The following is a 14,576-nucleotide window of genomic DNA, read 5'->3' on the forward strand; positions in this document are numbered from 1 at the left end:
TTTAATTTCTGTATTTTTATGTGTTGAAATGAGTTTTTACCAGTCTTTTATATAATAAATGAATTTATTATAAATTAAAATTTTAAAATATTTCATTTAACTCGCTAATAAGAATGACATGATATTATAATATAATTTACATTGAAAATTCGTTTATTATTAAAAAAATATATTAGTAAAACTCATTTCAATAATTTTCTGTTTTATTTTAAAAGAATAAAATAAATTAAATGAAATATTTAAAGAATATCCAGAACACTTATAGACAAAAGCCAAATCACTCAGCAGACTATATGACAAAAGCTATAGATATCTGCTAAACCTATAATGTTTAAACTTTGAATAAGAAAAAAAAAACAATACTATTTAATTTATATAAGATGTAAATTTTGACATTTGCCTATTTGAATTATTTTCGATATCTATAAGCTTCTGCTAATTGTAATTAAATCTTTGGCTCACAATACTTTAAACCAAACTGTTAGAGACCCACATAATTAAAATATTTCAAAGTATATACGTAAACGTAAACTTCATTAAAATCATTGGCTTTGCATATATTTAATAAAAAAAATGCACTTTACAAGCCTGTTTTCTCTTTTGCGATGTATTATTCCTTCTCTTTTTCTTTTCCACACTCTTTTGTTATTTATTTGCCACCTTTATGCATTGTGCAAAATATATAAAGAAGAATCATTATTTACTTGTGAAATTGAATTAAATTTTTTTTTTTTTAAATGAGTTTGATCTGAATTGGACTAACATGATAGTAGTTAAATGTATGAGGATAAACATAAACCACGTAGGAAGCAGCAGAAAAATATAATAAATCCAGAAAAAAAAAGTATTTGATAATTTGATAATAGTTTTTAGCATAATCCAGCTGTGTTGCCACCGCGTACAGCTGTCAAGGTTGGCTTCTGCAATCCCTTTCCTACTTTGTACTCATGCTTACTTCATCTTCCTTCTCCACACACTTTTACATGCATCCAATTCCTCATATCACCATCTAAACTTCCACACACCCACTTCATATTACACATTTTTCAATCAAAAACCATAACATACACATAAATTATGTGATATATGCAGTGTTACATCATGCATCTCAATAATACCATGATAATATCACTGTTAAGTAGATTGATTTTGGTTATTTTTTTATAAAAATTAAAATACTTTTAAATATCTGTATGAGAGTTAAAACACTTTTAAAATATCTTATTTTATTTATTTTTTTATTGATAAAGAAAGGTATGATAATAATATCCATGGAAATAGTATATCAACAAAATATACTAATGAACCAGAAAAATACCAATTAATGATACTGTTAGCTCACATGGTTTGACCTAAACCACACGCCGCCAAATTTTTACAAAGAGTCTTCTAGAAATGACATATCATAGTTTCACCACCTGCACCAGTTACACCAGTCACCAGAAACTTGTTTTGCACCATTTGTGGCCAACTTAGGCAAATAAATTTTCATTTTTGAATGAATGTTACCACACTTTACACTCTTGATTATGGTCTGAAATATCAACTTTCTTTTGGGTTAGGCAATGATTATGTGTTAACTGGAGACAGAAGCAAAGAAAACCATTCGTTTACCAAATTTCCTTCACCAGTCACTAACACAAAGCCAACTTTCTCCATTCACCTCTCTTCCGTGTATGCTCCACCACATCACCATGCCCCACTTTCATATTCCCACATTTATAGCAATTATTCTATTATCATCATCATCATTATAAAACTCACCACCTTCTCTTCTTTCTTCACACAACTATAAATACCTCTTCTTCATTATTCTTCTCATTCCAATCCAATCAAACTTCATAGTCTCTTTAGCCATGGCTCTTTCTAAACTCATACTTGCTTCTCTTCTTGCCTCGCTTCTTCTGCTTCATCTCGTTGATGCTCATCAATCGGTATAAAAGATTCAAATACTTTGCTTGTTTTGTTTTCTTTCTTTATGGATCATATCATATAACAATATGAATTAAAGATAAGTTGGTTTTCTTGAGTTGTTTCAACAAGGATCAACTAATTAATTTATGCATGGTTTTGGGGAACCGCAGGTGCAGGCACAAACGCAGGGTTCTCTTCTTCAGCAGATAGGTAATACATATATACACAAGTCTTTCTATTTCATTTTTTTGTTAACTATAATTTGAAATTGAGTTAAGTATATGAATACATGTTTTGTTGTTCAGATTGTAACGGAGCATGTGGTGCGAGGTGCCGTTTATCATCTCGTCCAAATCTCTGCAAAAGAGCTTGTGGAACTTGCTGTCAACGTTGCAACTGTGTCCCACCTGGTACTTCTGGAAACCAAGAAATGTGTCCCTGCTATGCTAGCTTAACTACTCGCGGTGGCAAACGCAAGTGCCCCTAGACTTCATCATGCATAAATTTCATATTATTATATGAAATCATCATAAAATAATGACTTCTTGAGTGAAGCGTGAAAGAATAATGATGTGAAAGAATATCAAACACTTTTTTCAATTCTTGTTGAATCATCGAGTCTTGACGACGTTATGTATATTTAGATACTACAAAATTAAAAACTATTGTGATTTTCTGATTACTTTCCCTTAAGGTGTACTTGCCTTCTTTGTAATGTTTAATCGTTTATATCAATAAGAACTATTGTTTTGTGCTTTCATCATTTTATCATAATAATTTCATCTATTGATACCATGTTCTTGTATGTGACTTTATATTTAATATTCAACTTTTCAAATTGTGATGTTTTTAGTTGGTTAAATTATGCATAACATAACATAGAAGGTGTTTTTAAAAATAAAAAGTTGTTATTATAGAACTATTCATTAACATCATTCATTTGTACACTTTCAAAACCATACAAACATGGATAGAATCTTAAAGAAGTAGGGAACACTTCTTACGCATTTTGAATAAAAAATGTTTTAATTATGTATCATGAAAAACATATCACTATGTTTTTAAAAAAATTACACACGTGGGTGTATATAATATGACTATAATTTTCTATTGTAAATAGATAATAACAAAGATTTGGTGAGAAAGCGTTTGATTATTTATCTAAGTTACATCTGATTATTTTTTTAATCTGTTCAATTTGGTATATACGTGTAATCTTGATTCTTCCAAATTTGTTAAGCTAATTTAGTTTTTTTTTTTAAATTGAGAGAACTTAACATTTTTTTCATTAATTTTTGCTTTTCCTTTTTAGTTTTTAAAATATAATTTTCGATCCTGACTATTTTAATAAATTGTTTCAAAGGTTTAGATTTAATTTGTTTCGCAAATTTTATAAAGTCTGAAGAATCTTATGATATGTATTAAGGTTATAACAAGAATAATTTTTATTGGAATTTGGTTTTTTCCTAGCATTTTAATAAAAGGTGAAATAATTTAATCAATTAAATTTATTTGAATTTTAATAAAACATAATTGTGAGTTTCGATGAAAAGGAATTTAGCTTCATCATAAAAATAAAAATAAATAAAAAGAAAAAATGAAAACGAAAGTAAAATTTGCTTAAAACTAAAAAAAAGGAACATACGTGACAAATAGCAATCGGTGATGATGTTGACTGCTGCTGACTCACACATAAAAGCAACCAAACAAAGTTTTGTTTTTTTCGCATGGCAATTACACATAGAATAATTTCGAACACGTATGAGTATTTTTTATATATATATTATCAGCTATTCATATTAATGATTTTTTATATATATATTATCAGCTATTTATATGAATATTTCTTTTATATATGTTATCAGCTATTTATATGATTAAATTATTTTTATATATACTAATGTTACGCATGCACTCTTCATTCCACGTATTTCAGGAAATAAAAAATAAGAAAGCAAACTGGAACTGTGAGATATGTAAAAGTCTTGGTTTTGATGGGGTAATGTTAATTTAATTAATAGAAAAAATAATAATTAAAAACTAATTTAATAATTAATGATAAATTAATATGAGAATCAATATTAAAAAAAACTTTAATAAATTTGCAAAAGTCTAACCAACACTATGTAGGATCAACTCCAATAAATTATCATCAATAATAATTTGTAATCTATGCTATATAAGGTTATTTATTTATTAAATAATATAAGTTTTTAATTATTAGAGAATTCTGATGTTTAATGTGTATTTTTATGATATTAACATTTTAAAATATCTTATATGTTAAAATATCTCTAGCCACACTTTTTTTTTCTTCTATAATTTTTGCAAAATCACAGTTTTTTTTACTCATAAATGACTAACATATTATCCTCCATATACCTTATTTTTTAACATTTTGAGTCATTCCATCACCAAAAGTTCTTGTGCATGTTGTTGATGCTACTATATTAGTTGTTTATATAACTACATTGATATATAAAAGGTAATGTTAGTGGTTCTGTTATTCAATAAAAGAAAAAATTCTGACTAATTTTTTCGGGATCATTATCTTAATACTATTTTTCTCATCTCAATAATATTTAAAAATAGTTATATATTAATTTTATATATTTTAAAGTAAATAAGATATATAAGTGTATAAAAATATTTAATTTAAAATTTTATTATCATGAAAATTAACATTTAAAATCAGTATTTGCTAACATTTAAAAGTTGATAATATTTAATAAATAGATAACATTATATACAATGGATTACAAATTGATTGTTATTGATGATATTTTATTAGAGTTGATTTTTAAAAATTATTAGAGTTAGACGGATGCTGATAATTAAAGTTGATTTTTAAATATTGACTCTCATATTAATTCATCATTAATTATTATATTATTTTTATTATTTTTTTTTATCAATTAAATTAACATTAGATCAATGTAAATATAAATTTAATATTAATTTAATTTGTATTATTTGGTTAATGCTAATAATAATAATAATTTTGTTTTCAATAAAAAAAATACAAATTAACAATTATTGTCATCATTATAGTACTCACCCCCTACTCTTCATATATCACACAACTATAAATACCCCTCACCATGCTTCTCATTCCAATAACAATACACGTACACATCTCCAATTAAACTCCATAGTTACCTTTAGTCATGACTCTTTCTAAGCTCATACTTGCTTCCCTTCTTGCGTCGCTTCTCCTGCTTCATCTCGTTGATGCTCATCAATCGGTATAAAAAGATTCAAATACATTGTTTGTTTTGTTTTCTTTCTTTATGGATCATGTCATATAACAATACGAACCAAAGTTAGGTTGATTTTCTTGAGTTGTTTCAACTAGGATTAACTAACCAATTTATGCCTGGTTCTGAACCACAGGTGCAAGAACAAATGCAGGGTTCTCTTCTTCAGCACATAGGTAATACATATAAACACATTTTTTTATGAACTAATAATTTGAAATTGAGTTCAGTGTAATGAATGCATGTTTTGATGTTCAGATTGTAACCAAGCATGTGGTGTGAGGTGTAGTTTATCATCTCATCCAAATCTCTGCAAAAGAGCTTGTGGAACTTGTTGTCAACGCTGCAACTGTGTCCCACCTGGTACTTCTGGAAACCAAGGAATGTGTCCCTGCTATGCTAGGTTAACTACTCATGATGGCAAACGCAAGTGTCCTTAGGCTTCATCATGCATAAATTTCATATTATATATATAACGTCTTCTTGAGCGAACAAATAATAATAATAGTAATAATAATATTGAACCTCTCTTTTTTCAATTGTTGTTGGATCATCAAGTCTTCACTACGTGATTATGTGTATTTAGATATTACAAAATTAAGAACTACGTTGTGAATTTCTGATTACTTTTCCTTTATAAGGTGTACCTTTGTAATGTTTCATCGTTATATCAATAAGAATTATTATTTTATGTTTTAATCATTTTATTCATTGTAATTTCCTCTATAATACCATCTTATGGTGTTTGATTTTGTATTTAATATTTATTTTTTCATAAATATGTTGTTCTTAGCTGGCTAAATTCAAAAAGAATAAAAAGTTGTTATGAGGGAGTTCTACATTGACTTAATTAATTTTCACATTTTCAAAACCAAACAAATATGGATCAAAATTTAAAGAGTAGACAAATATTTCTTACACGTTTAGATAAAATTATTCTAATTACATATAATTAAAAATTAAAAATACATCACTATTTAAAAAAAAAAAATTACATACGTGTGTATGTATTATGATTATAATTTTTATTATGATTATAATAAAAATAACAAAGATTTGTTGATAAAGTGTTGGATTATTTTTTAGTCTGTTCAATTTAATAAAAAAATAATTGTGAGTCTCGATGAAAGCCAATTTAGCTTCATCTGAAAAATAAAAAAATAAAAACTAAAATTAAAAACAAAAGTAAAACGCAATCAAACCGGGTTTTTTTTTTTGCGCATGACAATTACACATGGAATAATTCCGAACACATATGACTAAATTTTTTTTATATGCTATCAACTATTTCTACGAATAATTTTTTTATATATATTATTAGCTATTTATATGATTATATATTTTTTTATATACTATCAGCTATTTATATGACTAAATTAATATATAAAAAATAATGTTTCTTATCTTTCATTAGTTTGTCAAAATTTCTGCCTAACTTTTTTGGATCTTCTGTCCCAATATTATTTTTCTCATCTCAAATATATTTAAAAATAATTATATATAATTTTTTATATATTTTAGAGGAAATAATATGTAAGTACATAAGAGCTGATAAGAAACCTCATAAAAAAAAGCTGATATTACAAATTATTAATTGATGATAATTTATTGGAGTTGATTTTCAAAATGAATAGACTTATGGAAATTTATTAAAGTTGATTTTTAAATATTAATTCATCATTAATTATTAACTAAAAAGTTTTGTATCAATTAAATTAACATTAAATTGAATATTAATTTAATTTATTAATATATAATATGTTTTAATATTGATGGGAGTTGTAATTAATGGGGAGTTCTGCTAGGATAAATGAATTCAAGAATAGAATATGGTAAAAAATGAGGTATAATACTGTTTTTCAAAATGTTTTGGATTTTGATATCATGTTGATTGCTCCTTTTGAGAAAATAGAAAATAAGGAAGGAATTTGGGATTGTGGAAGATGTAAAAATCTTGATCTTAATAGGATAATATTAATTTAATTAATACAACTTTTTTAATTAAAAATTAATTTAATAATTAATGATAAATTAATATGAGAATCGATATTTAAAAATCAACTTTAATAAATTAGCATAAATCTAACAACACTATGTAGAACTTTTAAAAGTCAACTCTAATAAATTATCATCAATAATAATTTTTAATCTATGACATATAACGTTATAATATCAGCTTTTAATAATTAGAGAATACTGATTTTAAATGTATATTTTCGTGATATTAACATTTTAAAATATCTTATATGTTAAAATATTTGTAGCCACACTTTGTTTTCTTCTATATTTTTTGCAAAATCAAAGTTTTTTTAATCATAAATGAGCAACATATTATCCTTCATATACCTAATTTTTAACATTCTGAGTCATTCCATCACCAAAAGTTCTTGTACATGTTGTTGATGTTACTATATTAGTTGTTTATATAACTACATTTATATATGAACAATAATGTTTCTTATCTTTCACCAAGTTTACTGGAGTTGATTTTTAAAAAAATATTAGAGTTGGACGGATTATTATGGTTCATATTTAAATATCGGCTCTCATATTAATTCATCATTAATTATTAAATTTTATTTTTTAATTAATTTTTTATATCAATTAAATTAACATTAAATCAAATGTAAAGATAAATTTAACATAAATTTAATTTGTATTGTTTAGTTAATGCTAATAATAATAATTTTGTTTTCAATAAAAAAAGTACAAATTAACAATTATTTTCATCAATATAGTACTTGTCACCTTCTCTTCATACCTCACACAACTATAAATACCCCCTCTTCATGTTTCTCATTTCAATAACAATATACATACACATCTCCAATTAAACTCCATAGTTAGTTACCTTTAGTCATGGCTCTTTCTAAGCTGATACTTGCTTCCCTTATTGCCTCGCTTCTCCTGCTTCATCTTGTTGATGCTCATCAATCGGTATAAAAGATTCAAATATTTTGCTTGTTTTGTTTTCTTTCTTTATGGATCATATCATATAACAATATGAACCAAAGTTAGGTTGATTTTCTTGATTTGTTTCAACTAGGGTTAACTAACCAATTTATGCGTGGTTTTGGGAGAATCGCAGGTGCAAGAACAAATGCAGGGTTCTCTTCTTTAGCAGATAGGTAATACATATATACATAAGCCTTTTTATTTTCATTTTTTTGTGAACTATAAATTGAAATTGAGTTAAGTATATGAATACATGTTTTGATGTTCAGATTGTAACGGAGCATGTGGTGCGAGGTGCCGTTTATCATCTCGTCCAAATCTCTGCAAAAGAGCTTGTGGAACTTGTTGTCAACGCTGCAACTGTGTCCCACCTGGTACTTCTGGAAATCAAGAAATGTGTCCCTGCTATGCTAGGTTAACTACTCATGATGGCAAACCCAAGTGTCCTTAAACTACACCATGCATAAATTTCATAATATAACGTGTTCTTGAATGAATTATTAATAATAATAATAATAATAATTATTATTATTATTATTATTATTATTATTATAATATTGAACCCCTTTTTTTTAATTATTGTTGGATCATCGAGTCTTCACAACGTGAATTATGTGTATTTAGATACAACAAAATTAAGAACTACGTTGTGAATTTCAGATTACTTTTGCTTTATAAGGTGTATTTGTCTGCCTTGTAATGTTTCATGGTTATTTTAATGAGAATTATTATTTGATGTTTTCATCATTTTATCCATAGTAATTTCCTCTATGATATCATCTTCTAGTGTTTGATTTTGTACTTAATATTTATTTTTTCAAATTATGTTGTTCTTAGCTAGCTAAATTCAGCATAGAAGAAATAGTCTTTAAAAATAAAAAGTTGCTATGATAGAGTTCTTAGTAACGTAATTCATGTTCATACTCTCGAAACCAAACAAACATGGATCATAGACGAATATTTCTTACACGTTTGAATAAAAATTGTTTTAATTATATATCATTAAAAACTAAAAATATATCACTAATTGTTTTTTTTTAAAAATACACACGTGTTATAATTTTTTATTGTAAATAGATAATAAAAATAACAAAGATTAGTCGATAAAGTGTTGGATTATCTTCCTAAGGTAAATCTGACTATTTGTTTAGTCTGTTCAATTTAATAAAAAAATAATTGTGAGTTTCGATGAAAAACAATTTAACTTCTCTTAAAAATAAAAAATAAAAACTAAAATTAAAAACCAAAGTAAAAAGCAATCAAACCTGGTTTTGTTTTTGTGCGCATGGCAATTATATATGGAATAATTCCGAACACATATGACTAATTTTTTTCATATATATATATATATATATATATATATATATATATATATATATATATATATTATCATCTATTTCTATGAATAATTTTTTTATATATTTTATCAGCTATTTATATGACTATATTTTTGTAAATATACTATGAGCTATTTATATGACTAAATTAATATATAAAAAATAAGGTTTCTTCTCTTTCATCAGTTTTATTAAAAATTCTATCTAGTTTTTAGAGATCGTCTGTTCTAATACTATTTTTCTCATCTCAATAATATTTAAAAATAATTATATATGGATTTTATATATTTTAAAGCAAATAAGATATATAAATACATTATAGTTGATAAGAAACAATTATAAAAAAAGGTTGCTATTATTTAATAAATAAAACGTTATGTAGCATAGATTACAAATTATTATTGATGATCATTTATTGGAGTTAATTTTTAAAAGTTCACCCTAAGTAGTGTTGAGTAGAGTTATGCAAATTAAAGTTGGTTTTTAAATATTACCTCTCATATTAATTCATCATTAATTATTAACTTAATTTTTAATTAAAAAGTTTTGTATCAATTAAATTAACATTAAATCAAATATTAATTTCATTTATTAATGTATAATATGTTTTGATATTAATGGGAGTTGTAATTAATGAGATGTTCTATTAGGATAAATGAATTGAAGAATAAAATATGGTAAAAAATGAGGTATTAAGTTCTACTCAAATAGGATGTTAGGAATTTTAAGAGTGTTTTGAATTTTGATATGATGTTGATTGCTTCTTTTGAGGAAATAGAAAATAAGGAAACAATCTGAGAACGTGGGTGGTGTAAAAAACTTGGTTTTGATGGAGTAATGTTAATTTAATTATTATAACAAAATTAAAAATTAATTTAATAATTAATGATAAATTAATATGAGAATTCATATTTAAAAATCTATTTTAATAAATTAGCATAAACCTAACCAACACTATGTATAACTTTTAAAAATCAACGGTAAGAAATTATCATCCATAATAATTTGCAATCACATATAAGTTATTTATTTATTAAATAATATCAGCATTTAATTATTAGAGAGTACTAATGTTAAATGTGTATTTTGATGATATTAACATTTTAAAATATCTTATATGTTAAAATATCTCTAGCCACACTTTGTTTTTTACTATAATTTTTGCAAAATCACAATGTTTTTACTCATAAATGAGCAACATATTATCCTTTATATACCTAATTTTTAACATTTTGAGTCCTTCCATCACCAAAAGTTCTTGTACATGTTGTTGATGCTACTATATGAATTGTTTGTATAACTACATTGATATATAAAAAATGTTTCTTATCTTTCACCAGATTTTGTCAAAAATTCGACTAGCTTTTCTGGGATGATTATCCCAATACTATTTTTCTCATCTCAATAATATTTAAAAATAATATATATGGTATTTATATATTTTAAAGTAAATAAGATATATAAGAATATAAAAATATTTAATTTAAAATTTTATTATCATGAAAATTAACATTTAAAATCAGTATTTGCTAACATTTAAAAGATGATATTATTTAATAAATAACATTAGATAATGGATTACAAATTGATTGGTATTTATGATAATTTATTAGAGTTTATTTTTAAAAATTTATTAGATTGAGACATATTCTGATTATTTAAGTTGATATTTAAATATTGGCTCTCATATTAATTCATCATTAATTATTATATTTTTTTTATATCAATTAAATTAATACTAAACCAAATTTAAATATAAATATAAATTTAATATTAATTTAATTTGTATTATTTGGCTAATGCTAATAATAATAATAATTTTGTTTTTAATAAAAAAAATACTAATTAACAATTATTGTCATCATTACAAGTACTCGTCACCTTCTCTTCATACCTACACAACTATAAATACCCCTTCTTCATGCTTCTCATTCCAATAACAATACACATACGCATCTCCATCTAAACTCCACAATTTAGCCATGGCTCTTTCTAAGCTCATAGTTGCTTCCCTTCTTGTCTCGCTTGTCCTGCTTAATCTCGTTGATGCTCATCAATCGGTATAAAAAAGATTCAAATACTTTGCTTGTTTTGTTTTTTTCTCCATGGATCATATCATATAACAATATGAAGCAAAGTTAGATTGATTTTCTTGAGTTGTTTCAACTAGGGTTAACTAACCAATTTATGCATGGTTTTGGGGGAACCGCAGGTGCAAGAACAAACGCAGGGTTCTCTTTTTCAACAGATAGGTAATACATATATACACTTTTTTTATGAACTAATAATTTGAAATTGAGTTAAGTATAATGAATACATGTTTTGATTGTTCAGACTGTAACCAAGCGTGTGGTGTGAGATGTCATTTATCATCTCATCCAAATCTATGCAAAAGAGCTTGTGGAACTTGTTGTCAACGTTGCAACTGCGTCCCACCTGGTACTTCTGGAAACCAAGAAATGTGTCCCTGCTATGCTAGGTTAACTACTCATGATGGCAAACGCAAGTGTCCTTAGACTACATCATGCATAAATTTCATATTATATATATAACGTGTTCTTGAGTGAATTAATAATAATAATAATAATATTGAATCCATTTTTTCAATTATTGTTGGATCATCGAGTATTCACTACGTGATTATGTGTATTTAGATACCACAAAACTAAGAACTACGTAGTGAATTTCAGATTACTTTTCCTTTATAAGGTGTATTTGTCTGTCTTGTAATGTTCTATCGTTATATTAATGAGAATTATTATTTCATACTTTCATCATTTTATCCTATGATACCATCTTCTAGTGTTTGATTTTGTACTTAATATTTATTTTTTCAAATTATGTTGTTTTTAGTTGGCTAAATTCAACAAGAAGAAGTAGTCTTTAAAAATAAAAAGTTATTATGATAGAGTTCTTCAAAATTCATTTCCATACTCTCGAAACCAAACAAACATGGATCAAATCTTAAAGGAATAGACGAATATTTCTTACACGTTTAAAAATTATTTTAATTATATATCATTAAAAATTAAAAATATATCACTAATTGTTTTTAAAACAAATACACACATGTGTATATATTATGACTATATTTTTTTATTGTAAATAGATAATAAAAATAACAAAGATTAGTTGAATAACACATCTTTCCCTTAAAGTGGAAGCGAACAAAGGTATACGAGGACAATTTTTTTATAAATATTTTTAAATATAAAATTAGCTTTCTTTTATAATAATAAAAATGATTATTTTATATGATTTATCAAATTTTTAATTTATGCATAAATTAAATTTATTTTAAGATTTTTTTCTGTCATTTAAAACTATTATAAAGAAGTATATTCTAACTTCCTAAACTTTTCAATTATTGTTGGATTATCAAGTCTTCACTTCAAGATTATGTGTATTTAGATAATACAAACTACAAAATTAAGAACTACGTTGTGAATTTTTTATTACTTTTTCTTTATACGGCTTTTCCTTTCTAAGGTGTATCTTAGTAGTGTTTCATCGTTATATCAATGAGAATTATTATTTTATATTTTAATCATTTTATTCATAATAATTTTCTCTATAATACCATGTTTGATTTTGTATTTAATATTTATTTTTTCACAAGTATGTTGTTTTTACCCGCCAAGTTCAGCATAGTAGAATGAGTCTTTAAAAATAAAAAGAATAAAAAGTTATGACAGAGTTCTTCATTCACTAACGTAATTAATTTTCACACTTTCAAAACCAAATAAACACATGGATCAAATTTTAAAGGAGTAGACAAATATTTCTTACATGTTTGAATAAAATTATTCTAATTATATATCATTAAAAATTAAAAATATATAACTATTTAAAAATAAATAAATTACACACGTGTGTATGTATTATGATTATAATTTTTATTATGATTATAATAAAAATAACAAAGATTTGTTGATAAAATGTTGGATTATTTTCCCAAGGTAAATCTGATTAATTTTTTTAGTCTGTTCAATTTAATAAAAAAAATAATTGTGAGTCTCGATGAAGACCAATTTAGTTTCATCTGAAAAATAAAAAAATAAAAACTAAAATTAAAAACAAAAGTAAAACACAACCAAACGAGGTTTTTTTTTCATGACAATTATACATGGAATAATTCCGAACACATATGACGAATTTTTTTATATATTATCAACTATTTCTATGAATAATTATATATATATATATTATTAGCTATTTATATGATTATATTTTTTTATATACTATCAGCTATTTATATGACTAAATTAATTTATAAAAAATAATGTTTCTTATCTTTCATTAGTTTTGTTAAAATTTCTGTCTAACTTTTTGGATCTTCTGTCCCAATATTATTTTTCTCTTCTCAATTATATTTAAAAATAATTATATATAATTTTTATACATATTAGAGCAAATAAAATATATAAGTACATAAGAGCTGATAAGAAACATCATAAAAAAACTGATATTACTTAATAAATAAATAACGTTTAACAAGCATAGATTACAAATTATTATGGATGATAATTTATTGGAGTTGATTTTTAAATAATAACTCTCATATTAATTTATCATTAATTATTAACTTAATTTTTAATTAAAAAGTTTTGTATCAATTAAATTAACATTAAATCAAATATTAATTTCATTTATTAATGTATAATATGCTTTGATATTGTTGGGAGCAGTAATTAATGAGGTGTTATGCTATGATAAATGAATTGAAAAATCTAATATGGTAAAAAATGAGGTATTAAAGTTATACTCAAATAGGAGGTTAACAATTCACGATTTAGGAGTTGGATAATATTGCTTTTCAAAATGTTTTGAATTTTTCCTTTTGAGGAAATAGAAAATAAGGAAGAAATCTGGGACTGTGAAAGATGTAAAAATTAATTAATTAAATTAAAAATTAATTTAATAATTAATGATAAATTAATATGAAAATCAATATTTAAAAATCAACTTTAATAAATTAGGATAAGTCTAACAAACCATGTAGAACTTTTAAAAATCAACTCTAATAAATTATCATCAATAATAATTTGTAATCTAAGGGCATATAACGTTATTTATTGTTTTTTATTTATTAAATAATATCAGTTTTTAATAA

General features: G+C 24.3%; 2 protein-coding genes across 3 annotated transcripts; both read left to right on the forward strand.

The window, feature by feature from the left end:
* The first annotated feature begins 1,732 nt into the window (after nucleotides 1–1,732).
* On the forward strand, nucleotides 1,733–8,577 carry LOC137816333 (snakin-2-like). Of its 2 annotated transcripts, none has more exons than XM_068619428.1 (3): nucleotides 1,733–1,934; nucleotides 2,085–2,124; nucleotides 8,396–8,577. In XM_068619428.1, the coding sequence occupies exons 1-3, from the start codon at nucleotides 1,857–1,859 to the stop codon at nucleotides 8,575–8,577; spliced, it is 300 nt and encodes a 99-aa protein (XP_068475529.1). In that variant the 5' UTR covers nucleotides 1,733–1,856. The 2 variants fall into 2 exon arrangements, with proteins under 2 accessions (XP_068475529.1, XP_068475528.1); XM_068619427.1 differs by lacking the exon at nucleotides 8,396–8,577 and adding an exon at nucleotides 2,220–2,674 and having other exon boundaries at nucleotides 1,738–1,934.
* A 2,854-nt stretch (nucleotides 8,578–11,431) lies between these two features.
* LOC137815396 (snakin-2-like) lies at nucleotides 11,432–11,995 on the forward strand. Its single transcript, XM_068618537.1, has 3 exons — nucleotides 11,432–11,523; nucleotides 11,676–11,715; nucleotides 11,798–11,995. Exons 1-3 carry the CDS (start codon nucleotides 11,446–11,448, stop codon nucleotides 11,977–11,979), a joined length of 300 nt encoding a protein of 99 aa, XP_068474638.1. The 5' UTR covers nucleotides 11,432–11,445; the 3' UTR covers nucleotides 11,980–11,995.
* Nucleotides 11,996–14,576: the final 2,581 nt, after the last annotated feature.

This window comes from Phaseolus vulgaris, chromosome 1 (assembly GCF_000499845.2).
Source record: "Phaseolus vulgaris cultivar G19833 chromosome 1, P. vulgaris v2.0, whole genome shotgun sequence".
Lineage (NCBI taxonomy): Eukaryota > Viridiplantae > Streptophyta > Magnoliopsida > Fabales > Fabaceae > Phaseolus > Phaseolus vulgaris.